We start from the raw sequence: 27,650 nt of genomic DNA, 5'->3' as shown, positions 1-27,650 counted from the left end.
TGTTGGGCTGTAAGCAGGGACTCTGCTTTCCTAGCTTCAGGGGGAAACTGGTTCCACCATTGGGATGCCAGGACAGAGAAGAGCTTGGACTGGGCTGAGCGGGAGCTTCCTTCCCGTAGGGGTGGGAGGCCCAAGAGACCTAAGGTGGCAGAACGGAGTGCTCGTGTTGGGTGTTTGGTTTGAGCATCGCCTGAAGGTTGGGAGGGGCAGTTCCTCTTGCTGTTCCGTAGGTAAGCACCATGGTCTTGGAGTGCGAGTTTTGACTGGGAGTGTGCAGAGCAGTGGGTTTACATGAGAGAACTTGGGAAAGTTGAAAACCAGGCGGGCTGCAGCGTTCTGGATAAGTTGCAGGGGTTTGATGGCACAAGCGGGGAGCCCAGCCAACAGCAAGTTGCAGGAATACAGACGGGAGATGACAGCTGCCTGTATTAGGACCTGCGCCACTTCCGGTGTGAGGTAGGGTCGTACTTTACGGATGTTGTAGAGCATGAACCTGCAGGAGCGAGTCGTTGCTTTGATGTTTACAGAGAACGATAGGGTGTTGTCCAGGGTCACGCAAAGGTTATTTGCACTCTGGGAAGGCGACACTGTGGAGTTGTCAACCGTGATGAAGAGGTCTTCGTGCGGGCAGGCCTTCCCTGGGAGGAAGAGCAGTTCCGCCTTGTCGAGGTTGAGATTGAGGTGGTGGGCCGACATCCAAGTTGATATATCTGCCAGGCATACAGAGATGCGTGTCGCCTCCTGGGTGTCAGAAGGGGGGAGGAGTTGAGTGTCATCCGTATAGCAATGATAGGAGAGACCATGTGAGGATATGATGGAGCCGGGTGACTTGGTGTATAGAGAGAAGAGGAGAGGGCCCAGAGGACGGAAACTAGCTGTCCTCCGGCTACACCACGTTGCTACCCTACAGAGTTCTGTTGAGGCTACTGAAGACCTTGATTGCAAAACAGCGTGATTAAATAAATGATTTGATGATGTGAATATAATTAGTATAGTTTAATCTAAAAAGGATAACTTTTTTAATGTTTCATTATTTTTATGAAATTCAAATGAGGATGGTCCTCCCCTTCCTCCTCTGGGGAGCCTCCATTGGTATGGTAGTAGATGCCAGGCACACCGGTTTGAGTGTGTCAAGGACTGCAACGCTGCTGGGTTTTTCCCGCTCAACATTTTCATGTGTGTATCAGGAATGGTCCACCACCCAAAGGACATCCAGCCAACGTGACAACGGTGGGAAGCATTGCCGTCAACATGGACCAGTAACAATGTGGAACGCTTTTGACACCTTGTAGAGTCCATGTCCTGATGAATTGAGGCTGTTCTGAGGGCAAAAGTGGGTGCAACTCAATATTAGGAAGGTGTTCGTAATGTTTTGTACACTCAGTGTATTATCATTCGCAATGGATGTTAAATAAACACTTTCCTACATTTCTGCGCAGCAGGCCAGGTACTTCTACGCGTACTCAGGCACACTCTCCCTCAACATTATCAGAACAGATAAACCAGACATGTTCATTGCTGACAAGGAGCACTCCATGAAATAAACCAAAACCTGTTACTCAAGTGTAGCAGGGGTGAACTCTGTAACCAAATGACGGGGATAAACGGTATTTTTACTACTGGTACTGTATGTAATGAGGATTTGATAAAAATAAACTTTTTTTTGTTAAAGGGCAAACTATGCCATTTCTCTCCTGTTCTATTGGTTTTCTTCTCAACTTTCTATTGATGTCCAGAAGCCAAAGGCACCATACTGTACTAGTCATAATAGCAACCCATCCTAGTTGTTGCATCTTTAGATTAACCCTCTTTTTCTAACTGAGATTTCATCTCGTTCACTTATGCAACCATTATCAGGTGTGCTGTTCAGAATGGTGTTTTCCCAGGTGTGCTGTTTAGAATGGTGTTTTCCCAGGTGTGCTGTTCAGAATGGTGTTTTCCCAGGTTGGCTGTTTAGAATGGTGTTTTCCCAGGTTTGCTGTTCAGAATGGTGTTTTCCTAGGTGCGCTGTTCAGAATGGTGTTTTCCCAGGTTGGCTGTTCAGAATGGTGTTTTCCCAGGTTTGCTGTTCAGAATGGTGTTTTCCTAGGTGCGCTGTTCAGAATGGTGTTTTCCTAGGTGCGCTGTTCAGAATGGTGTTTTCCTAGGTGCGCTGTTCAGAATGGTGTTTTCCTAGGTGCGCTGTTCAGAATGGTGTTTTCCTAGGTGCGCTATTTAGAAAGGTGTTTTCCCAGGTTGGCTATTTAGAAAGGTGTTTTCCCAGGTTGGCTGTTTAGAATGGTGTTTTCCCAGGTGTGCTGTTTAGAATGGTGTTTTCCCACAAATTGCATTTTGCCAAATGTTTGAAAAGTCAGTTTTATTGGCTGCTTCATTACATGAGTTGCAATGTTCTGTTAAGAGCATTACCATAATATAAATGTGATTTCTGTCATGCTGAGCACCGTGGGTGGACGCCATAATGTGTTATGCACCCATTGCATATGGGTCAGGTACATTTGAATCTTCCTGGTCACGTTGTCCGGCGCCATATTTTCCTAGCATATACCCTGACACATACACACTCCTGTAAACACATACTCCTGTAAACACATTTAAAAAAGCCTGAAACGCACAAACACAACACTTACAGAAGCCCTTGCGTCCCTTGTGGTCGCTCTCCTCTCCCATCAGCATCCTCTGCAGCTCCTTCCTCTCCTGCTCCTCCTTCTCTCTGGACAGCTGGGAGCTGGTCTTCTTGTTCTGCAGCATGTTCTCAATGTTCTTCCCCATCTCCTCAAAGTCACTGTCCTCCGCTGAGCTGCTGTCTGTGTCTGTGGACAGGACCTCTGTGGAATCCAATACTCTGGGGGGGAAGGCAGACAGGCTGGAACATGAGATAGTGTACAACTACAGCATCCCTATAAGAAACGGGTAGTGAATTATGGTTAATTGGAAAAGGGGAGGATGGGGAGGGCCTCACTTGTTCTGCAGGTCAAAGATCCTCTGACACTCCTCCTTGTAGCGCTCCTGGTGTTCGGCTACAGAGAAGCGGGACCCACGGGCAAACTTGCTCATGGGCCCCTCACCAGAGCGGGCCTGCTCTGTGGACATGGTCCTCACCACGTCAATCACCTCCCAACGAGACAGCTTCTTTATCTGAAACACACACAGAAACACTGGTTTGAAAGATTGATATAGCCTTCATACGTAGGTTGGTGGATGAAATGAGGGAATGAAGACATTTAAGTTATATGGCGGCAGGTAGCCTCAAAGTTAGAGTGTTGGGCCAGTAACTGAAAAGTTTCTGGTTTGAATACCGGAGCCAACAAGGTAAAATAATATGTTGCTGTGCCCTTGAGCAAGGCACTTAACTCTAAATGCTCTCTCTTAACTCTAACCACCCACTCTCTGTGGGTGTCTCAGGGGGAGTTGGGATACGCGAAAAAACTCATTTTCATTACAAACTTGTGTGTAACAGGACCAATATAAGCACCTCCCAAATGATGATGATTATTATTATGTTATTACTGTGTTATTACCTCCTCCTCTGGGACACCAAACTTGCGCAGCAGCTGCTTGGCGTTTTTGAGTGACAGTCTTCTCAGATCAGCATCTGTCCCTGTCACAGTCTTCTTAGCGGGTTGTGGTTCCCGGTCGTCTTGGGCCTGAACACGACAAATAAAATAACCTTAAGCTTTAGTAATAATCACCAAACAACCGTTGAATGGTTAGAACAGGAACATGGGTATTGTTTTTCTGGAGGCTATGAACGCATGAATGGAATTAGGGCCCCCTGATCTGGCAGAAGTGTTTCAGAGCACTGGGGGTAAGAGAGAGAAGTACCTTTTGTTGAGTGGGCTTGTTGGGTACTTTGACGTAAGAGAATCCCTCTCCACAGCCTGTGGGGTCGGCCACCCCCATGACCTCCAGCAGACACTTCCCCTTCATGGCAGCGATGAAGGCTCGTGTCGTGTTCCAAGGGGCTGTGCGGACCTAAGGTGAACCACAGAGAATATTGGTGAAATCATGGATCATCGTTTTTTCAACATCAATGGAGCATCAAAATCAATGTTTCATGAAAAGGAAGCAGTAGAGCTGTACCTCATCATCAATCTTCATCTGGAAGTCTTCCTCATTCTCTTCCTCTGGGGCAAAGAAGGACTTTTCACCATATCCAGCATCCTGGAGGAGAGAGAAAAGTTCTGGTATAGTTCACACAGTGCCATAAAGAGAATCGGTATCACAGCCGGTACCTACACAAGGAGCCTGTCAGTCTTACCTTCAGTCTCTGCTCTGCCACCAGCATGCTGTAGTAGGCACAGCACTGCTCTGGAGACACCATGGCCCTGATCTCCTCCTCAGTAGGGAGCCTGAAGTCAGGCTTCAGCACCCACCAGTTAGAGTCCATCCCTGGGGACAGAGGCAGGGCAAATGAGCTTCAATCATATAACAAGTATTACTAAGTTCTCTTTAGTCCACCTTTACTTAAGATTCATGGATGCATTTTGCATGGCCAATTCCCCCCTCCAAAGACTTTTGATTAGAAAGCTTCCCTGCTGCATCAAATGTACCATCATTCCATTCAACTGAAGTGTTTTGTAGGCTTATAGCGGAGGTGTTGCAGGAGCAGAACAGCAGATATTAACGAAGGACCCTGCAAACCTATGGGTCCTTATTGATGCTTTCCTTAGACCACACCTTACCTCCACAGTAAACTCCATATCCATAATATGCTGACCTCTCTCTTTCCTGGCGCCTATCTGTCAAAGTAAGGCACACCATCTCTGAGCTCACACAGCTAAACACTCTCTCTTACACCTCAGCACTTCCCTGAGATCACACGGGAGTAGAAACGTTAAGAGGAAATCAGGATTGTTGGGACAGTTGTGAGTGACAACGTTCACGAGGCATATTCACAGTTCTGCATTACTTATTCATCTTTGTGAGGGCAAACAATGAAGGACAGCGTGTCATACCGTACTATTGACAAACATGAGGCTATACGGTTGTATTGGGTTATGGCAGGGTTAGCCGTTTCTACCTGTACGCTTAAAGTCAGCACAGAGTTTTAGGCGTTTGCGGATGCTGCTTTCTGAATGTGAGGGGAAAGCTTTCTTTATGTCCTCCATGCGGATTCTCCTGGGACGATCTTTACTCTTCCAGAACAACCGATAGATAAACACCTGCACAGAAGAGCAGAGAAGACATGAGTGTAGGCAAGCATGTATTCTGTAAGTGTGCTTTCTCTTGTATGTGGGTCATTCCATGAAATGAGTCCCTTTTGCGTCCCTTTGATATTTGAAGTAGAAATTGTGCATCAATTTTTGATTATAAAAGCCTGTTATATGAGATGAAGTGCCCTTTAATATAAACGGCGTGGGAAATTCTAAATGCAGCATTTTGAAGTCCCTCTGTGCACCATTTGTGACTAGGAACATTTTAACCCACTTAACCTCCGAACTTCTAAAACATGTCACCATCATTGTAAAGTCCTAGTTATGTTTTGCTTTGACAAAGTCATTTCTGATGATGATTATTTATTTAATGTTATTAGTATTACATTTTAAGGTTAAAACAATAATCTGTCCCTCATTCTAAGGTCAACACTGTTACGTGAACTCAACTCTCATTAAATATGCTGTTCAAAATAAACAGTCAAATCATAGTTTAAAGCAGGTAAGCTGGTTTTACTCCAATTTCTGGTGTTCCGTGGTGGAAAACTGAGTAGGTCGGCAAAACACGTCAACCCTGTTACCATTGTTGCATTCTTTTGTCCCTCCCTGCTGCATACAACAAGCTGTTACAGTGAGATTTATTGCTGATTTAAGATGAAATCATCAACCCTGTCACGGTCAACCCTGTCACGGTCAACCCTGTCACGGGCAACCCTGTCACGGGCAACCCTGTCACGGGCAACCCTGTCACGGGCAACCCCTGTCACGGTCAACCCTGTCTGTCACGGTCAACCCTGTCTGTCACGGTCAACCCTGTCTGTCACGGGCAACCCTGTCTGTCACGGGCAACCCTGTCTGTCACGGGCAACCCTGTCTGTCACGGGCAACCCTGTCTGTCACGGTCAACCCGGTCACGGGCAACCCTGTCTGTCACGGGCAACCCTGTCTGTCACGGTCAACCCTGTCTGTCACGGTCAACCCTGTCTGTCACGGTCAACCCTGTCTGTCACGGTCAACCCTGTCTGTCACGGTCAACCCTGTCTGTCACGGGCAACCCTGTCTGTCACGGGCAACCCTGTCTGTCACGGGCAACCCTGTCTGTCACGGGCAACCCTGTCTGTCACGGGCAACCCTGTTTATTTGGCTCTTAATAGACACATACTATGTATTGTTTTTATTTAACCTCTTGAGATGGGAAAACATGTTTTTCATTAAGTGGAACATGTACTCGTCATGACATAATTTGACAATATTCTGAAATAAACCTGTTGTTTGTTTGTTTACCTAAAAGGGACTTATTTTGTGGAACAACTCATTTGACAATGTGTGTGTGTGTATCGTAAGGTATACCTGCAAGAAGTCTCTGATATGGGTGTTGGCTCGTTTGGAGTTGGGTCCAGGGACCTCATAGAGGGGACACTGCTGGCCGACCACAAAGATGTCTACCAGCTCTCTAATGAAGTAGCCCTGCCGTGTACGCAGCACCAGGAAATCTGTCTCTGGCATCTTGTGGAGGTAGATGGGGGCACGGAAAAGGTTGTTCTCAAAAGCCTAAAAGAAAGACACAGATTTGCAATAAGGTCTCTAAAATGTTCTCTTTTTAGGTATCAGGCTATTCACATTCACAGTGAATGGCTTTTTCAAACATCACTGAATTGTCATGCAACTGACTGTAATGACTGTGGTACTGACCGGCAGCAGCTGCCCGGGGTGCAAGGAGCCCAGGAAAGGTGAGGTGTGGCAGTACACGGTCTCTCCGTACTTACAGTCTGGAGCTCCAGGGTCCTTCCCTGGTTTCTGTGGGAGAACAGCCATGTTTCAAGTTAATTAGATCTTAAAATGCATTTTTTCACATAAACATAACTCATATCAATAGAGGAAGGAAAAGAACCACTGAGGTGGTTCAGCTTTTAGTAAATGCTAAACGATGTTGATACAAGGGGAATGGTAATTGAAAGACGACTGCAGTGACTCACTCTCTTGTAATAGTTCTTAATCTTGGTTGCCATGCCGACTTGCATGATGAGCGGAGGGTATTCCTCGCTGTACTCTGCCAGAATCAGGTCTCCGTCTTTCCCTGTCAGGTCCTGAGCTGTCCGCATGAAGAACATGTCACCTCCACCGGAAGCCTGGCGTTCCTGCTCTCGCATCTACAGGCACAAAAAAGGGACATTTAACACAAATCACACAAACAAGGTTATCAACACAGACAGAGAAGCAGAAGCATTCTTGACGACCTGTGTCAAGACGGAGAGAAAGATGGAGGTGAATGAGGTGAGTGCTGGGGCCTCACCTTGGCCTTCTTCTTGATCTGTTTGAGTAGGGGCTGGGCTGCGTGGGGACCTGGCTGGGACAACGTCCCGAATGAGTACTTCTTCAGAGAGGGCCGGTGGAACCCACGCAGCTTCATGGGTCCCATGTGAGTAGGGAAGAACGGCTGCCTCAGCTCCACTGCAGGGATGGAGTGCTGGAGAGAAAGATAGACAAGGAAATGAAACATTAGCATAGGCTAACTACAGTGTTGTTAAGATTATCCTACACTATAGTTAACCCATAAGAGTCTAAGCCCTGTCTGAGACGGGGGGGTTCTACTAAGCTATTTTTAATACATGTATTTAACCCCTTATTTTTGGCAATAACCAGTCTAAGCTATATGGAATTGTTTTAAGGTCATACCAATGATCATTTTGCTATTTGATTTGGAATTTTAAGACCCTTTGAAGTAAAAAATTAAATACAATTTCAAAATAGAAAAAATTTATTTCATGAAAAACAAAATTCAGCCTTACTGTTATTAGCCCATACAAATGCATTGAATAACATATTTACTACATGGAACAACAGATAGTCCAGCCAAAAAATCTAAAGGAAGTTTGTTCTGAAATGTCTGTTCTACATCTGAGAGATACTGTATATCTCTTTATTTGAGTCGTGTAGGCCAAACCGTTCTGATTTTCGGGATGTCCCATGGTCTGACAAACACCTCTCTAGCTCTGTCACCTTTCACCACAGATGCGGAAGTGTGGCACTGATGGACGTGGTGGATTGAGATGCATCCAATGCAAAAAAAACAGATATCTCTAGTTTAAATTGACCAATTTTTATGGGGATTTATTATTATTATGCTAATTAGATTTCCGCGGGGGTGTGGAAATCGACCTTAGGGGGTTAAAGCTACAATATGTAACTTTTTGTGTGACTCGACTAAATTCACATATAGATGTGAGTTATAGATATTTAATTGTCATTGAAAGCAAGTCTAAAAAGTGGTAGATATGTTTTATGTGCGCTATTTCTATGCTTCCCGTTACCAAGTTTAGTTTTTTTATGGAAAATATATTTCAGAGCGGTTTAGATTATTCTCTCCACAATGACTGCTTGTTTTGTCACAAACTGAATTTATGTGAACTATTTTAATTTTAGCAACCAGGAAATTGCAGAGTGATTTCGGCATAGTGCATCTTTAAGATTATACTCTTTAACTGCTAATCAACCTGTATAGGAACAGAGCTCACAGGAGAGAATCTAGTTCTCACCTGAATGATGTTGCCACCGAAGGTGCCCCTCAGTCCTTGCTGCTTAGGATAATAGAACTCATCATTGGACAGGTTCCATGGGTCCTTCACCTCAGGCTGGGACATGTTCTGTAGGCAGCAGACAAAACAGAAAAGGAGTTAGAGCAGGTTAGTTCAGGGACTGTAGTCCCTGTTGAATGGCAGATCTATGTTATGTTCCATGGTCCAGTCCTGTAGTCCCTGTTGAATGGCAGATCTATGTTATGTCCATGGTCCAGTCCTGTAGTACCCGTTGAATGGCAGAACTATGTTACAGTGGGGCAAAAAAGTATTTAGTCAGCCACCAATTGTGCAAGTTCTCCCACTTAAAAAGATGAGAGAGGCCTGTAATTTTCATCATAGGTACACTTCAACTATGACAGACAAAACGAGAAAAAAAATCCAGAAAATCACATTGTAGGATCTTTTATGAATTTATTTGCAAATTATGGTGGAAAATAAGTATTTGGTCACCTACAAACAAGCAAGATTTCTGGCTCTCACAGACCTGTAACTTCTTCTTTAAGAGGCTCCTCTGTCCTCCACTCGTTACCTGTATTAATGGCACCTGTTTGAACTTGTTATCAGTATAAAAGACACCTGTCCACAACCTCAAACAGTCACACTCCAAACTCCACTATGGCCAAGACCAAAGAGTCAAAGGACACCAGAAACAAAATTGTAGACCTGCACCAGGCTGGGAAGACTGAATCTGCAATAGGTAAGCAGCTTGGTTTGAATAAATCAACTGTGGGAGCAATTATTAGGAAATGGAAGACATACAAGACCACTGATAATCTCCCTCGATCTGGGGCTCCACGCAAGATCTCACCCCGTGGGGTCAAAATGATCACAAGAACGGTGAGCAAAAATCCCAGAACCACACGGGGGGACCTAGTGAATGACCTGCAGAGCGCTGGGATCAAAGTAACAAAGCCTACCATCAGTAACACACTACGCCGCCAGGGACTCAAATCCTGCAGTGCCAGACGTGTCCCCCTGCTTAAGCCAGTACATGTCCACGCCCGTCTGAAGTTTGCTAGAGAGCATTTGGATGATGTAGAAGAAGATTGGGAGAATGTCATATGGTCAGATGAAACCAAAATATAACTTTTTGGTAAAAACTCAACTCGTTGTGTTTGGAGGACAAAGAATGCTGAGTTGCATCCAAAGAACACCATACCTACTGGGAAGCATGGGGGTGGAAACATCATGCTTTGGGGCTGTTTTTCTGCAAAGGGACCAGGACGACTGATCCGTGTAAAGGAAAGAATGAATGGGGCCATGTATCGTGAGATTTTGAGTGAAAACCTCCTTCCATCAGCAAGGGCATTGAAGATGAAACGTGGCTGGGTCTTTCAGCATGACAATGATCCCAAACACACCGCCCGGGCAACGAAGGAGTGGCTTCGTAAGAAGCATTTCAAGGTCCTGGAGTGGCCTAGCCAGTCTCCAGATCTCAACCCCATAGAAAATCTTTGGAGGGAGTTGCCCAGCAACAGCCCCAAAACATCACTGCTCTAGAGGAGATCTGCATGGAGGAATGGGCCAAAATACCAGCAACAGTGTGTGAAAACCTTGTGAAGACTTACAGAAAACGTTTGACCTCTGTCATTGCCAACAAAGGGTATATAACACAGTATTGAGATAAACTTTTGTTATTGACCAAATACTTATTTCCAAATAAATTCATTAAAAATCCTACTATGTGATTTTCTGGATTTTTTTCTTCTCATTTTGTCTGTCATAGTCGAAGTGTACCTATGATGAAAATTACAGGTCTCTCTCATCTTTTTAAGTGGGAGAACTTGCACAATTGGTGGCTGACTAAATACTTTTTTGCCCCACTGTATGTTCCATGGTCCAGTCCTGTAGTACCTGTTGAGGCTCATCTTTTATGACCCCAGTCTTCCCCAACAGGATGCGACTCTTCTTTAGTGATGACTCCTTCTTGTTCTCCTTGGACGGAGAGTGGGACATACGCTCAGACTCCTTCTCATCTGGGATTTCTGCAAGAGGCCAAATGTAGAGATTAGTGGATAGATCAAAGCATTCAATAGGTTACAGAGACCATCAAGATATTTCATAACTTGTTTAAACTGACTGAAAAACAGTGTACCCACAGTTCACTAAGAAAGGGGCAATACCTAAAATGATGTTCTCATCGTTGGGGTCTAAGGTGAGGACAGGGGGTGAGAGCATGCGGTCCATGGCCTGGTCATCCCAGATGATGTTGTCCTCCCAGCGCCCGTACACCAGCTCCTCATTGTCAATGGGGAAGATGGAGAACCAGGGGGCATCCTCTTCATGAGCGGCTGTGGAAAGACCAATAGGAAAACAGTAGTGAGAGATTTACTCTCTCTTTAAAGCAGGGGTCGCCAACCTTTTCTAGCATGAGAGCTACTTTAAAAAAATGTACATATCACAAGCTACTCATTGTTTTCTAGCTCCTCTGCCCTGCAACTCTTCCCCTGGTCCTTGGTGTACAAGAGAAAGTAGTGTACTGTGTTTTCTGTTCATATACCTGGTCAAATAATGGTTAATAAACAGGGGGCCCCTACAAAAATCTGTGATTTCCCCCCCAAAAAATGTTGTTCTATATTTTCTCAAATTATGTTCTCAGTTAGATTTTCTGGTTTTAGAATTGTTGTTTTTCACTCTCAATTACAATTGTTCATAGATAAACAATTTAATTGGATGTTCTGAGTCCATATCAATGTTTAAATCACATCAAAATACATTTTTTTGTTTTAGGTCTTGGAGAAGAAAATAATAATAATAGTGTGTGTAATCTGGCCCTTTGCGTCCACATCTAGCGAGTGAGGAATGTGCCATGTAATGTGGTGGTGTAGCGATGGTTCTGGAGCCTATTGCTGCTGCTCATTTTATTGCCAAGTTCGCAACTAAGGAATAATATACTGAACAAAAATATACAACGCAACATGCAACAATTTAAAAGATGTTACTGATGTTAATTTAAAAGATGTTAATTCATTTAAGGAAATCAGTCAATTGAAATAAATTCATTAGGCCCTAATCTACAGATTTCACATAACTGGGAATACAGATATGCATCTGTTGGACACAGATAGAATACCTTCAAAGGTAGAGGTGTGGATCAGAAAACCAGTCAGTATCTGGTGTGACCACCATTAGCCTCATGCAGTGCGACACAACGTCTTCGCATAGAGTTCAGCATCAGGCTGTTGACTGTGGAAGGTTGATGGATATTGGTGGGAACTGGAACACCCTGTTGTACACGTCAGTCCAGAGCATCCCAAACATGCTCAAAGGATACATGTCTGGTGAGTATGCAGGCCATGGAAGAACTGGGAGTTGTTGGATTGAGGTCAGGGAATTGTGTACAGATCCTTGCGACATGGAGCCGTGCATTATCATGCTGAAACACGAAGTGATGGAGGTGGGTGAATGGTACGACAATGGGCATCAGGATCTCGTGACAGTATCTCTGTGCTTTCAAATTGCCATCAATAAAATGCAATTGTGTTCGTTGTCCATAGCTTATGCCTGCCCATACCATATCTCCACCGGCACCATGGGGTACTCTGTTCACAACGTTGACATCAGCAAGCCGCACGACCAAATTATGCCATACATGTGGTCTACAGTTGTGAGGCCTGTTGGACTGCTAAAAACGATGCTGGAGGTGGCTTATGGTACGCTCCCTCAAAAATTGAGACATCTGTGGCATTGTATTGTGTAACAAAACTGCACATTAAAGAGTGGCCTTTTATTGTCCCTAGCACAAGGTGCACCTGTGTACCTTTGCAATGATCATGCTGTTTAATCAGCTTCTTGATATGCCACTATAGGTGGATTATCAGATAGGTGGATTATCTTGACAAATAATACATCACTCACAGGGACGTAAACAAATTTGATCACGAAATTTAAAGAAATAAGCTTTTTGTGCATATGTAACATTTCTGGGAACTTTTAATTCGTGAAACTGGGGTCCAACACTTCACATAGAGCATTTATATTTTTGTTCAGTATACATACAAATTACAGTGCATTCGGAAAGAATTCAGACCACTATAATTTTTTCACATTTTGTTATAGCCTTATTTTAAAATGGATTAAATGTTTTTTTCCTTCACTAATCTACACACAATACCCTATAACAACAAAGCAAAATCAGATTTTTAGAAAAACAACAACTGAAATATGACATTTACATAAAGTTGAAGTCAGAAGTTTACATACACTTATGTTGGAGTCATTAAAAGTTGTTTTTCAACCACTCCACAAATCTCTTGTTAACAAACTATAGTTTTGGCAAGGTGGTTAGGACATCTACTTTGTGCATGACAAGATATTTTTCAAACAATTGTTTACAGACAGATTATTTCACTTATAATTCACTGTATCGCAATTCCAGTGGGTCAGAAGTTTACATACACTAAGTTGACTGTGCCTTTAAACAGCTTGGATAATTCCAGAAAATGTCGTCATGGCTTTAGAAGCTTCTGATAGGCTAATTGACATCATTTGAGTCAATTGGAGGTGTACCTGTGACATCATGGGAAAATCAAAAGAAATCAGCCAAGACCTCAGAAAAAAAATTGTAGACCTCCACAAGTGGCTCATCCTTGGGAGCAAATTCCAAACGCCTGAAGGTACCACGTTGATCTGTACAAACAATAGTACACAAGTATAAACACCATGGGACCATGCAGCCATCATACCGCTCAGGAAGGAGACGCATTCTGTCTTCTAGAGATGAACGTACTTTGGTGCGAAAAGAGCAAATCAATCCCAGAACAACAGCAAAGGACCATGTGAAGATGCTGGAGGAAACAGGTACAAAGGTATCTATATCCACAGTAAAACGAGTCCTATATCGACATAACCTGAAAGGCCGCTCAGCAAGGAAGAAGCCACAGCTCCAAAACCGCCATAAAAAAAAGCCAGACTACAGTTTGTAACAGCACATGGGGACAAAGATCGAACTTTTTGGAGAAATGTCCTCTGGTCTGATGAAACAAAAATAGAACTGTTTGGCCATAATGACCATCGTTATGTTTGGAGGAAAAAGGGGGATGATTGCAACCCGAAGAACACCATCCCAACCATGAAGCACTGGGGTGGCAGCATCATGTTGTGGGGGTGCTTTGTTGCAGGAGGGATTGGTTCACTTCACAGAATAGACAGCATCATGAGGTAGGAAAATTATTTGGATATATTGAAACAACATCTCAAGACATCAGTCAGATGCAAATTGATCTTCCAAATGGACAATGACCCCAAGCATACTTCCAAAGTTGTGGAAAAATTGCTTAAGGACAACAAAGTCAAGGTATTGGAGTGGCCATCACAAAGCCCTGACCTCAATCCAACAGAAAATGTGTGGGCAGACCTGAAAAAGCATGTGCGAACAAGGAGGCCTACAAACTTGACTCACTTATACCAGCTCTGTCAGGAGGAATGGGCCAAAATTCACCAAATGATTGTGGGAAGCTTGCGGAAGGCTACTCGAAACGTTTGACCCAAGTTAAACAATTTAAAGGCAATGCTACCAAATACTAATTGAGTATATGTAAACTCCTGACCCACTGGGAATGTGATGAAATAAATAAAAGCTGACATAAATCATCCTAATATTATTCTGACGTTTCACATTCTTAAAATAAGGTGGTGATCCTAACTGACCTAAGACAGGGAATTTTTACTATGATTAAATATCAGGAATTGTGAAAAACTGAGTTTAAACGCATTTGGCTAAGGTGTATGTAAACTTCTGACTTCAACTGTAAGTATTCAGACCGTTTACTCTGTACTTTGTTGAAGCACCTTTGGCAGTGATTACAGCCTCGAGTCGTCTTGGGTATGACGCTACAAGCTTGGCACACCTGTATTTGGGGGGTTTCTCCCATTCTTCTCTGCAGATCCTCTCAAGATCTGTCAGGTTGGATGGGGAGCGTTGCTGCACAGCTATTTTCTGGTCTCTCCAGAGATGTTCGATTGGGTTGAAGTCTGGGCTCCGGCTGGGCCACTCAAGGACATTCAGAGGCTTGTCCTGAAGCCACTCCTGTGTTGTCTTGGCTGTGTGCTTAGGGTCGTTGTCCTGTTGGAAGGTGTTTATCCCAGGCTGAGGTCCTGAGCACTCTGGAGCAGGTTTTCATCAAGGATCTCTTTATATACTTCACTCCGTTCATCTTTCCCTCGGTCCTGACTAGACTCCCAGTCCCTGCCGCTGAAAACATCCTGTCACCACCATGCTTCACTGTAAGGGCTGATGCCAGGTCTCCTCCAGAAGTGACGCTTGGCATTCAGGCCAAAGATTTCCAACTTGGTTTCATCAGATCAGAGAATCTTGTTTCTCATGGTCTGAGAGTCTTTAGGTTCCTTTTGGCAAACTCCAAGTGGGCTGTCATGTGCCTTTTACTAAGGAGTGGCTTCTGTCTGGCCACTCTACCATAAAGGCATGATTGGTGGAGTGCTGCAGAGATGGTTGTCAATCTGGAAGGTTCTCCCATCTCCACAGAGAAACTCTGGAACTCTCTCAGATTGACCATCGTGTTCTTGGTCACCTCCCTGACCAAGGCCCTTCTCCCCCGATTGCTCAGTTTGGCCAGGCGGCCAGCTCTAGGAAGAGTCTTGGTGGTTCCAAACTTCTTCCATTTAAGAATGATGAAGGCCATATTTTGGTACCCCTCCCTAGATCTGTGCCTCGACACAATTCTGTCTCGGAGATCTACGGACAATTCCTTCCACCTCATGGCTTGGTTTTTGCTCTGACATGCAATGTCAACTGTGGGACGTTATCTAAACAGGTGTGTGCCTTTTCAAATCATGTCCAATCAATTTAATTTACCACAGGTGACTCCAAGTTGTAGTAACATCTTGAGGATAATCAATGGAAACAGGATGCATTTGCACTCAATTTCGAGTCTCATAGCAGGGTCTGAAAACATATGTATCTAAGGTATTTCTGTTTTTTATTTTTAAAACATTTGCATACATTTCTAAATATCTGGTTTCACTTTGTCATTATGGGGGATTGTATGTAGATTGATGAGGGAAAAATGAATTCAGTCAATATTAGAATAAGGCCGTAACTTAACAAAATGTTGGAAAAGTCAAGGGGTCTGAATACTTTCCGAATACACTGTATATACTTACTCATGATATACTTCTTCCAGGTAAGCATACTTTGTAGTTAACATTTAATTGAGAAGGTTTTGGGGAAAGTATTTCTGCAAACTCACAAGATGGTTATCACATCAACTGGCTACACACGGGAGTGATAGACAAACGTGAGCCCACACAGACAGACAGGGACAATATTGTTGGAAATTAATTGGCAGATATTGTTTTAGGTTTGGCTTTTTTAGCCAATAAAGGCTAACCACGAGTTCAGGCCTTGGGATAATATCAATGTTGCATTGATTACATAGTAGCTGGGAGCTTGATGTGTCTGATACTTGTGAGATTTGTTTATGACAGTGTGCTATGAAACACGTGAAAATTGCATGTACTTTCAGAATTGTCTGGCGAGCTACTCATAGGTGGGCTGCGAGCTACTAATATCTCGCGGTCGACCTGTTGGAGACCCCTGCTTTAGTGGTACTTTTTAACACATCAATTAACGGAGATATGTAGGATATGTTGTAATATCACATTATTCATCATTCTAAAAGTAAATGACACTCTACAACAGATGGCAGGTAAAATAGACTCATAGTACCATGATGGTCGTGGTGGTGTTTGTCCCTCTTGGAGCCAGAGCCGATGGAAGGGGCTTTGGGCATGGGTGGAGGAGTGGGGGGCACCAGCTGAGAGTTACTCCTACTCAGACCTGTAGAGTGTAGATAGACATCATGAATACCTAGATAACCCAAAGCAGACAAATACACAACAGTTATAACAGTTTATATTTGCCACTTTTGTCCTAAGTCCCCTGGACAATTGGGGTTTATGCTTTGGTGATAGGATATCAATGAGGTAGGAATCTCCATTACGCAGGTCAGTCTGTTAATTGGTACTGGAGTGAGTGGGTCTCTCACCCTGCTGTGCGTTATAGGCATTGGCGTTGCGGGTCATGCTGGAAGGCAGCCACCCTGCCAGACTGGCTCGCTGGGTCTTAGTGCCCTTGTGTTTCACGTCCTCTCCGTTCCAAATGATGTCGTCCTCCCACTGAAGCTGAGTGACCATCAGGAAGAGCTCATTCTCCAGGGCCTGTTTGTCCTTTTCGTCACCACTGCCCTCCTAGACAGAAAAAGACAGAAATACACACAAATAACATAGGTTTTTAAATCATGTTGTCTGTTCTCTTCTAAATTATTATTTACAAAACATTTTAGGGGGTAGTTCAGCTTTAATATTGCAAATTCCATTAATGTAATTGTCTGCATCATTTCCAATCCCCCATATATATTTTTTGTAAATATACAGTTGGAAGTCGGAAGTTTACATACACTTAGGATGGAGTCATTAAAACTCGTTTTCAGCCATTCCAAAAATGTCTTGTTAACAAACTATAGTTTTGTCAAGTCGGTTAGGACATCTACTTTGTGCATGACACAAGTAATTTTTCCAACAATTGTTTACAGATGGATTATTACGCTTATAATTCACTGTATCACAATTCCAGTGGGTCAGAAGTTTACATACACTAAGTTGACTGTGCCTTTAAACAGCTTGGATAATTCCAGAAAATTATGCCATTTAGAAGCTTCTGATAGGCTAATTGACATAATTTGAGTCAATTGGAGGTGTACCTGTGGATGTATTTCAAGGCCTACCTTTAAACTCAGTGCCTCTTTGCTTGACATCATGGGAAAATCAAAAGAAATCAGCCAGGAACTCAGAAAAAATGTTGCTTTATCTGGCTCATCCTTGGGAGCAATTTCCAAACACCTGAAGGTACCACATTCATCTGTACAAACAATAGTATGCAAGTATAAACACCATGGAACCGCGCAGCCGTCACACCGCTCAGGAAGGAGACGCGTTCTGTCTCCTAGAGATGAATGTACTTTGGTGCGAAAAGTGCAAATCAATCCCAGAACAACAGCAAAGGACCTTGTGAAGATGCTGGAGGAAACAGGTACAAAAGTATCTATATCCACTGTAAAACGAGTCCTATATCGACATAACCTGAAAGGCCGCTCAGCAAGGAAGAAGCTACTGCTCCAAAACCGCCATAAAAAAGCCAGACTACGGTTTGCAACTGCACATGGGGACAAAGCTCGTACTTTTTGGAGAAATGTCATCTGGTCTGATGAAAGAAAAATAGAACTGTTTGGCCATAATGACCATCGTTATGTTTGGAGGAAAAAGAGGGAGGCTTGCAAGCCGAAGAAAACCATCCCAACCGTGAAGCCAGGGGGGTGGCAGCATCATGTTGTGGGGGTGCTTTGCTGCAGGAGGGACTGGTGCACTTCACAAAATAGATGGCATCATGAGGGAGGAAAATTATTTGGATATATTGAAACAACATCTCAAAAATTCAGTCAGGAAGTTAAATGGATCTTCCAAATGGACAATGACCCCAAGCATACTTCCAAAGTTGTGGAAAAATGGCTTAAGGACAACAAAGTCAAGGTATTGGAGTGCCATCACAAAGCCTTGACCTCGATCCTATAAACAATTTGTGGGCAGAACTGAAAAAGCGTGTGCGAGCAAGGAGGCCTACAAACCAGACTCTGTTACACCAGCTCTGTCATGTGGAATGGGCCAAAATTCACCCAACTTATTGTGGGAAGCTTGTGGAAGGCTACCTGAAACATTTGACCCAAGTTAAACAATTTGAAGGCAATGCTACCAAATACTAATTGAGTGTACGTAAACTCCCGACCCACTGGGAATGCTGAAATAAATCATTCTCTCTACTATTATTCTGACATTTCACAGTCTTAAAATAGTGGTGATCCTAATTGACCTAAGACAGGACATTTTTACTAGGATTAAATGTCAGGAATTGAGAAAAACTGAGTTTAAATGTATTTGGCTAAGGTGTATGTAAACTTCCGACTTCAACTGTATATAGTACCAGCCAAAATTTGGGATACACCTACTCATTCCACGGTTTTTCTTTATTTTTTTTACTATTTTCTAGATTGTAGAATAATAATGAAGACATCAAAACTATGAAATAGCACATGACTTGGCCAGTTAAATAAAGGTTAAATAAAAAATAAAACCTTCAAAATATGGAATCATGTAGTCAGCAAAAAAGTGTTAAACAAATCAAAATATATTTTATATTTGAGATTCTTCAAAGTAGCCCCCCTTTGCCTTGATGACAGCTTTGCACACTCTTGGCATTCTCTCAATCAGCTTCATGAGGTAGTCACCTGGAATGCATTTCAATTAACAGGTGTGCCTTGTTAAAAGTTTATTTGTGGAATTTCTTTCCTTCTTAATGCGTTTCAACCAATCAGTTGTGTTGTGACGAGGTAGGGGTGGTATACAGAAGATAGCCCTATTTGGTAAAAGACCAAGTCCATATTATGGCAAGAACAGGTCAAATAAGCAAAGAGAAACGACAGTCCATCATTACTTTAAGACATGAAGGTCAGTAAATCCGGAAAATTTCAAGAACTTTGAAAGGTTCTTCAAGTGCAGTCGCAAAAACCATCAAGCGCTATGATGAAACTGTCTCTCATGAGGACCGCCACAGGAAAGGAAGACCCAGAGTTACCTCTGCTGCAGAAGATAAGTTCATCAGAGTTAACTGCCCCTCAGAAATTGCAGCCCAAATAAATGCTCCATAGAGTTCAAGTAAAAGACACATCTCAACATCAACTGTTCAGAGGAGACTGGGTGAATCGGGCCTTCATGGTCGAACTGCTGCAAAGAAACCACTACTAAAGGACACCAATAAGAAGAAGAGACTTGCTTGGGCCAAGACACACGAGCAATGGACATTAGACCAGTGAAAATGTGTCCAAATTAGATTTTTGGTTCCAACCGCCGTGTCTTTGTGAGACGCAGAGTAGGTGAACGGATGATCTCCGCATGTGTGGTTCCCACCGTGAAGCATGGAGGAGGTGGTGTGATGGTGTGGGGGTGCTTTGCTGGTGACACTGTCAGATATCTATTTTGAATTCAAGGCACACTTAACCAGCAAATGAGTAGATGTGTCCAAACTTTTGACTGGTACTGTATATATTTTAAAATATATTTTCCTTTATTTTTTCACCTAACCCTACCACCAGTCTCCTAATTGGAGTAAACTTAAGGACAACAACCCTTAGGCTTCTACTTCCAGATTATACATACTATACACTGTACATTTTACAGACACAGTATATTTTACAATAGTTATCTTTTGTATGTTTTTAGTCCCATCCTTCAGCTACCCTCAACCCCTCCCATCTACCTCTGAACACCATCCAGTTCCATCCTTCAGCTACCCTCAACCCCTCCCATCTACCTCTGAACACCATCCAGTTCCATCCTTCAGCTACCCTCAACCCCTCCCATCTACCTCTGAACACCATCCAGTCCCATCCTTCAGCTACCCTCAACCCCTCCCATCTACCTCTGAACACCATCCAGTCCCATCCTTCAGCTACCCTCAACCCCTCCCATCTACCTCTGAACACCATCCAGTTCCATCCTTCAGCTACCCTCAACCCCTCCCATCTACCTCTGAACACCATCCAGTTCCATCCTTCAGCTACCCTCAACCCCTCCCATCTACCTCTGAACACCATCCAGTTCCATCCTTCAGCTACCCTCAACCCCTCCCATCTATCTCTGAACACCATCCAGTCCCATCCTTCAGCTACCCTCAACCCCTCCCATCTACCTCTGAACACCATCCAGTTCCATCCTTCAGCTACCCTCAACCCCTCCCATCTACCTCTGAACACCATCCAGTTCCATCCTTCAGCTACCCTCAACCCCTCCCATCTACCTCTGAACACCATCCAGTTCCATCCTTCAGCTACCCTCAACCCCTCCCATCTACCTCTGAACACCATCCAGTTCCATCCTTCAGCTACCCTCAACCCCTCCCATCTACCTCTGAACACCATCCAGTCCCATCCTTCAGCTACCCTCAACCCCTCCCATCTACCTCTGAACACCATCCAGTTTGGATTTATATTTGCCATATATTTTTCAACTGTGTTGTTTCACAAAGGTTCTGAACCTTTCCAGTCTCATAGTTTCTACAGATTGTAAATTTAAGATAAAGATTTTTGCTAAGAGTATAATTACATTACAGCTATTTGCAAAGTTAGCTCCAGGTAATTGTTGCAATTCTTCAGCCATTCCTGAACCTGCGACCTAAAACATGCTGCATATGGACAGTACCAAAACAAATGATCTAATGAAAGTCTCTTCGCAGAAAAATCTGCTAGAAATGGGTGATTGATTCTTAAAAAGGGGCAATCTGCAGTTGCTACATCCATTTGTGGACTTATAAATTAATCAATGTACCCATTGATTCTTGAAGAATATAACTTATTAATGCCTCATTAGCTTAGTTCAACAGTCATACTCCCCCAGAACCCAAAATATACGATTGTTTAACTCCAATGTTTGTAAACAAAGTAATATGTTTGTAAACAAACACTGTATAGCCTCACTACATGGTTAAAGCTATCAAGACTGGTTAGATTTCTCAAGCCCCATCCCTCAGCTTTTTACCAAAATAGTGGTGGGAGAGCGCTTTGTTATTGTTTCAACTGCTGAATGCTACTTTATTAAGGAACTCCATGATATCTAATCCTAAAGCGTCAGTGTAGTGTATGGGTGTTAACCTCTTTGGGATGTTGTAAAGGTGGCGGTGGTTCTGGCCTCTCCCGTTTCTCCTGCTCATCGTCCTCCTCCTCCTTCAGTTTGAAGCCGTAGTGGAAGCCACTGCCATCGTCAGGGACCCCCATCATGTCGTACCAAAGCTGGGCCGGACCGTAGCGCCACTCTGCCACCTTGGGCCTGGACTCTGTCACCTTGTCCCCGTCTCCAGAGGTCTGGGAGAACTTGGACTCTATTGGGGCCATCATGGTGATCTGGGGGCAGAGTCACAAGGAATGAACTATTGAAGAACATCTTATAGCAATCACTTTTGTCCATTTCCTTTTGTAAGGAGAAAGATCCCATACATAATTATACTGAGACTGAATCACATTACTAAACCTAGTAAACTCTCATAAATTAGCTGTGACAAACTATACTGGTAAATAACCACACAGTTTCAAAGGGATTTCAAACAAGTTTTCACAGTCCTGCATATATTTGACTAAGACCATTGTTGTTGCACACTGACCTCGTCGTCAGACAGGCACTGTTCTGGGGGTGGAGGTGGGGCGTATTCATAGTCCCAGCCAGACTTCTTCTCTGGTCCCTGCTGCTCCATGGGCTCAGCGCCCTCTGGTGGGGGTGTCCCTGGCTGGGGGTCGCGGTGCTTCCTCTTCCTCTTTCTCCGTGCGCTCCGCCACACCGACGGCATGTTCTTCCCAGGGCCAAACAGTCGAAGGAACCGCAGCACCTGGAGGGATTCAGAGGAGTGGATAGGTATTCATTTTGCAAGGTTTTAATCTTCCAATCACAACTCTCTGTTATGTGGTGTACTATATAGTGTTTCCAAAAAGGACAGCTCACCCTTCCAGGCCTGAACTCTGGGAAAAGCTGTGTGACGCCAGGCAGGGCTTTGGCAGCATCCTTCTGCATGATGCCAGCCAGGGGCAAGCTGAGGCAGGCTGGAGAACCCCCTGACCCAGGGCCTGCAGATGGCCTGTCTGTCTCCGATTCAGAATCTGAGGAACTGCTGAAGTCCACTTTGTCTACCAGAGAGGAAGGAGCGATGATGGAGGGCAGGATGATCCCGTCTCCTTCATCCCCAACTGTGGACAACACAATAGCATACACTAGGGTTAGAGCCCCTCTGATGAGTGCTAACTTACTAGCATGTATTCTTGACATTAAATACATCAATATCCATGTTTACTTTATAACAGATTATGAAGAATTATGCTTGTGCAGTAATTATGCTTGTACAGAACAAAGTATATTTTCACCGGCACGAGATTGATCAAAGACTAAATTAATTACAGTTGACCGCCACCCTTTGGCCCTTCCTTATCTGATCCTTACCACTTGCAGCCGTGGGAGAGGAGTCGTCTTTCTTGCCACCAGGCGTGGGGAGACATGGAGGAGGTGGAGGGGGCATAAGCTTGGCATCAATATCCTCACAATCCGCATCATAGTCATCCTCATCATCTGAGACAGAGAGAAAAAAAGTATCCAGTTACCGGCTGTGCAAAGTCTCTGATGACAATAGAGGAAATTAAATAAGCTTCATTTATCTGTTCTGGTAACCTAGGGTACATGCACTCCTAGAGGTCTGTGTATAGTATATACAGTTGAAGTCGGAAGTTAACATACACCTTAGCCAAATACATTTAAACTCAGTTTTTCACAATTCCTGACATTTAATCCTAGTAAAAATTCCCTGACTTAGGTCAGTTAGGATCACCACTTTTTTAAGACTGTGAAATGTCAGAAAAACAGTAGAGAGAATGATTTATTTCAGCTTCTATTTCTTTAATCACATTCCCAGTGGGTCAGAAGTTTACATACACTCAATTAGTATTTAGTAGCATTGCCTTCAAATTGTTTAACTTGGGTCAAACGTTTCAGGTAGCCTTCGACAAGCTTCCCACAATAAGTTAGGTGAATGTTGGCCCATTCCACCTGACAGATCTGGTGTAAGTGAGTCAGGTTTGTAGGCCTCCTTGCTCGCACACACTTTTTCAGTTCTGCCCACACATTTTCTGTTGGATTGAGGTCAGGGCTTGGTGATGGCCACTCCAATATCTTGACTTTGTTGTCCTTAAGCCATTTTGCCACAACTTTGGAAGTATGCTTGGGGTCATTGTCCATTTGGAAGACCCATTTGCAACCAAGCTTTAACTTCCCGACTGATGTCTTGAGATGTTGCTTCAATATATCCACATCATTTTCCTCCCTCATGATGCCGTCTATTTTGTGAAGTGCACCAGTCCCTCTTGCAGCAAAGCACCCCCACAACATGATGCTGCCACCCCCGTGATTCACGGCTGGGATGGTGTTCTTCAGCTTGCAAGCATCCCCCTTTTTCCTCCAAACATAACGATGGTCATGATGGCCAAACAGTTCCATTTTTGTTTCATCAGACCAGAGGACATTTCTCCAAAAAGTACGATTTTTGTCCCCATGTGCAGTTGCAAACCGTAGTCTGGCTTTTTTAATGGCGGTTTTGGAGCAGTGGCTTCTTCCTTGCAGAGCGGCCTTTCAGGTTATGTCGATATCGGACTCGTTTTGCTGTGGATATAGATACTTTTGTACCTGTTTCCTCCAGTATCTTCACATGGTCCTTTGCTGTTGTTCTGGGACTGATTTGCACTTTTCGCACCAAAGTACGTTCATCTCTAGGAGACAGAATGAGTCTCCTTCCTGAGCGGTATGACGGCTACGTGGTCCAATGGTGTTTATACTTGTGTACTATTGTTTGTACAGATGAATGTGGTACCTTCAGGCATTTGGAAATTGCTCCCAAGGATGAACCAGACTTGTGGAGGTCTACAATTATTTTTCTGAGGTCTTGGCTGATTTCTTTTGATTTTCCCATTTCCCACTGAATTTGAAGGTAGGCCTTGAAATACATCCACAGGTACACCTCCAATTGACTCAAATGATGTCAATTAGCCTATCAAAAGCTTCTAAAGCCATGACATCATTTTCTGGAGTTTTCCAAGCTGTTTAAAGGCACAGTCAATCAACTTTGTGTATGTGAACTTCTGACCCACTGGAATTGTGATACAGTGATTTATAAGTTAAATAATCTGTCTGTAAACAATTGTTGGAAAATTGACTTGTGTCATGCATAAGGTAGATGTCGTAACCGACTTGCCAAAACTCTAGTTTGTTAATTAACAAGAAATTTGTGGAGTGGTTGAAAAACGAGTTTTAATGACTCCAACCTAAGTGCATGTAAACTCCGACTTCAACTGTACATATGTAACAACAGGTGTTCTTAATGTTTTGTATACTCATTATATGTGACTAGTTGCATGCGTATTACTGCACCTGTTCTCCTCGTAGGCTGCAGGCTGCCCACGGCCTGACGATACTTCTTAGTCTCATCTTCAGCCACCTCGTTGATGTCAGAATAATCAACTGCATCGGCATCGTTCTTCACCCAGCCTGCATAAGAAACAGGACACGAAACCGTCACTCATTTATCGCAGCATTTACAAACATACAACTTACAAACACAACTAAGGAGCATATTGACTGTTCATGACTCCTAGACTTTTTCCACATTTTGTTGTGTTACAGCCTAAATTTAACATGGATTAAATTGAGATGTTGTGTCACTGGCCTAAACACAATACCCCATAATGTCACTATGTTGTAAAAGTCAATAAGCATTCAACCCCTTTCTTAAGGCAAGCATAAACACGTTCATGAGTAAAAAATGGGCTTAACAAGTCATATAATAAGTGGCATAGTGTTTAACATGATTTTTTAATGACTACCTCATCTCTGTTCCACACACATAACATTATCTGTAAGGTCCCTCAGTTGAGCAGTGAATTTCAAACACAGATACAACCACAAAGACCAGGGAGGTTTTCCAATGCCTCACAAAGAAGGGCACCTATTGGTAGATGGGTAAAAAGAAAAGCAGACATTGAATATCCCTTTGGGCATGGTGAAGTTATTAATTACACTACAAAGATACAGGCATCCTTCCTAACCTCAGTTGCCAGAGAGGAAGGAAACCGCTCAGGGATTTCACCACGAGGCCAATGGTGACTTTAAAACAGTTACAGAGTTTAATGGCTGTGATAGGAGAAAACTAAGGATGGACATTACAACATTGTAGTTACGCCACAATACTAACCTAATTGACAGAGTGAAAAGGAAGCCTGTACAGAATAAAAAATATTACAAAACCTGATTCCTGTTTGCAACAAGGAACTAAAGTAATGCTGCAAAAACTGTGGCAAAGCAATTCACTTTTTGTCCCGAATACAACATGTTATGTCTGAGGCAAATCCAATACAACACAGTACCACCCTCCATATTTCCAATCATAGTGCATCATGTTATGGGTTTGCTTGTAATCATTAGGACTGGGGAGTTTTTTAGGATAAAATAGAAACGGAATCCTAGAGGAAAACTTTCCACCAGACACTGGGAGATGAATTTACCTTTCAGCAGGACAATAACCTAAAACACAAGGCAAAATCTACACTGGAGTTGCTTACAAAGAAGACAGTGAATGGCCGAGGTACAGTTTTGACTTAAATGTACTTGAAAATATTTATCTAGCAATGATCAACAACCAATTTGGCAGAGCTTGAAGAATTCTGAAAACAATCATGGGAAAATGTTGCACAATCCAGGTGTAGAAAGCTCTTAAGAGAGACACAGAAAGACTCACAGTTGTAATCGCTGCCAAAGTTGCTTCTACAAAGTATTGACTCAGGGTATGAATACCAATGTAAATGAGATACTTCTGTATCTCAATAAATTAGCAAACATTTCTAAAAACAGGTTTTCACTTTGTCATTATTGGCTATTGTGTGTAGATGGTGAGATTTGTTTTGGTTTAGGCTGTTACACAACAAAATGTGGAATAAGTCATGGTGTATGAATACTTTCTGAAGGCACTGTACATGACAGAGAGCTCTGTAGGGCTAGGAACTACCCCACCCACAGCCTTACTCTCACCCTCTTACCTGTGTCTCCATCCTCGTCCAGATCGTCCTCCTCACTAGCAGTGATCTCTGTGATGAGGTTGCCCAGTCCCAGGGAGCCCAGGCCAGCCAGGTGCTTTTTGGATTCCTGGGGGTGTGGAGGGAAATACCATTGTCAAACAACCACAGCATTTGATATGCCAAAGTGTATTGGAAAATACCAGGTGTTAGAATTTCTGTCTAGAAAGACCATTTATAAAAGTACCATTGCACAAAAGACAGTGGACAAGTGATCAACATACTGTATCTCATACTGTATCTCAGTATCTCATTATGTATCTCATACTGTATCTATCTCTCACTGTATCTCAGTATCTGATACTGTATCTCTGTATGTCATACTGTATCTATCCATCTCTCACTGTATCTCTGCATCTCATACTGTATCTATCTGTCTCTCACTGTATCTCTGTATCTCATACTGTATCTATCTATCTATCTCATACTGTATCTCTTTTTGGATTCCTGGGGGTGTGGAGGGAAATACCATTGTCAAACAACCACAGCATTTGATATGCCAAAGTGTATTGGAAAATACCAGGTGTTAGAATTTCTGTCTAGAAAGACCATTTATAAAAGTACCATTGCACAAAAGACAATGGACAAGTGATCAACATACTGTATCTCATACTGTATCTCATTCTGTATCTATCTCTCACTGTATCTCTCAGATATAGGACAGACACTTCAGAACAAACTTCCTTCAGATTTTTTGATGGGTTGTCCACAAACTTTTGTATATATAGTGTAACAAGAAACCCATAATCAGCAAATGGACATCTCAGTCCTGTTGTTAGGCATACTGTTGTGCAGGGATGGGGGAACTCAGCTGGGTTCTCAACTTACTGTTGAGGTTTAGAATAGAAGAATACACAAGGTGCAATTTTGAAATGTGGTTGTGCATCAGCATTTTATCTTTTTATGTCAGTCACTGTTTGTTTTCACTCTCAATCAGATATCATATTAACATGACATAAGTCATGGAAAAATCCACTGCATGACAAAATGTGTAGAATTGCAGCAAATTCGCTGTAAAACTGCACATTTTTCCACCCCATGGCAAATTTAGTAGAACTGTGTTATAAAATTGCTAAATCTTCTCTTTGGCCAATGGCAAAATTATGTAGAATTGCAGCAAACTTGCTTTAAAATTGAACAAAAAATTCTCTACGCCCCAAAGCAAAATTTTGACTTTGTACTCATATCAGGTTAGTATC

General features: G+C 43.1%; 1 protein-coding gene across 4 annotated transcripts in view; it reads right to left on the bottom strand.

Annotated features, from left to right (window-relative positions):
• Window positions 1-27,650, bottom strand: part of LOC115135812 (transcription initiation factor TFIID subunit 1) — a 57,029-nt gene that overhangs the window by 20,100 nt on the left and 9,279 nt on the right. For 2 of the 4 annotated variants that reach the window (XM_029670915.2, XM_029670916.2), the window contains exons 3-24: window positions 26,416-26,521; window positions 24,755-24,871; window positions 22,781-22,906; window positions 22,289-22,530; window positions 21,954-22,175; window positions 21,448-21,696; window positions 16,738-16,939; window positions 16,419-16,559; window positions 10,855-11,022; window positions 10,586-10,716; window positions 8,690-8,797; window positions 7,447-7,620; window positions 7,130-7,303; window positions 6,846-6,950; window positions 6,504-6,704; window positions 5,021-5,162; window positions 4,259-4,389; window positions 4,081-4,161; window positions 3,823-3,972; window positions 3,519-3,644; window positions 2,960-3,135; window positions 2,628-2,842 (exon numbers count right to left, since the gene is read on the bottom strand). In XM_029670915.2, the coding sequence (XP_029526775.1) occupies window positions 2,628-2,842; window positions 2,960-3,135; window positions 3,519-3,644; window positions 3,823-3,972; window positions 4,081-4,161; window positions 4,259-4,389; window positions 5,021-5,162; window positions 6,504-6,704; window positions 6,846-6,950; window positions 7,130-7,303; window positions 7,447-7,620; window positions 8,690-8,797; window positions 10,586-10,716; window positions 10,855-11,022; window positions 16,419-16,559; window positions 16,738-16,939; window positions 21,448-21,696; window positions 21,954-22,175; window positions 22,289-22,530; window positions 22,781-22,906; window positions 24,755-24,871; window positions 26,416-26,521 (3,487 nt within the window). The remainder of the gene's footprint in view (window positions 1-2,627; window positions 2,843-2,959; window positions 3,136-3,518; window positions 3,645-3,822; window positions 3,973-4,080; window positions 4,162-4,258; window positions 4,390-5,020; window positions 5,163-6,503; window positions 6,705-6,845; window positions 6,951-7,129; window positions 7,304-7,446; window positions 7,621-8,689; window positions 8,798-10,585; window positions 10,717-10,854; window positions 11,023-16,418; window positions 16,560-16,737; window positions 16,940-21,447; window positions 21,697-21,953; window positions 22,176-22,288; window positions 22,531-22,780; window positions 22,907-24,754; window positions 24,872-26,415; window positions 26,522-27,650) is intronic. The other 2 variants (XM_029670918.2, XM_029670919.2) reach the window with 1 other exon arrangement.

Source organism: Oncorhynchus nerka, linkage group LG10, assembly GCF_034236695.1.
Source record: "Oncorhynchus nerka isolate Pitt River linkage group LG10, Oner_Uvic_2.0, whole genome shotgun sequence".
Lineage (NCBI taxonomy): Eukaryota > Metazoa > Chordata > Actinopteri > Salmoniformes > Salmonidae > Oncorhynchus > Oncorhynchus nerka.
This window is presented reverse-complemented; position numbering and strand designations above follow the sequence as displayed.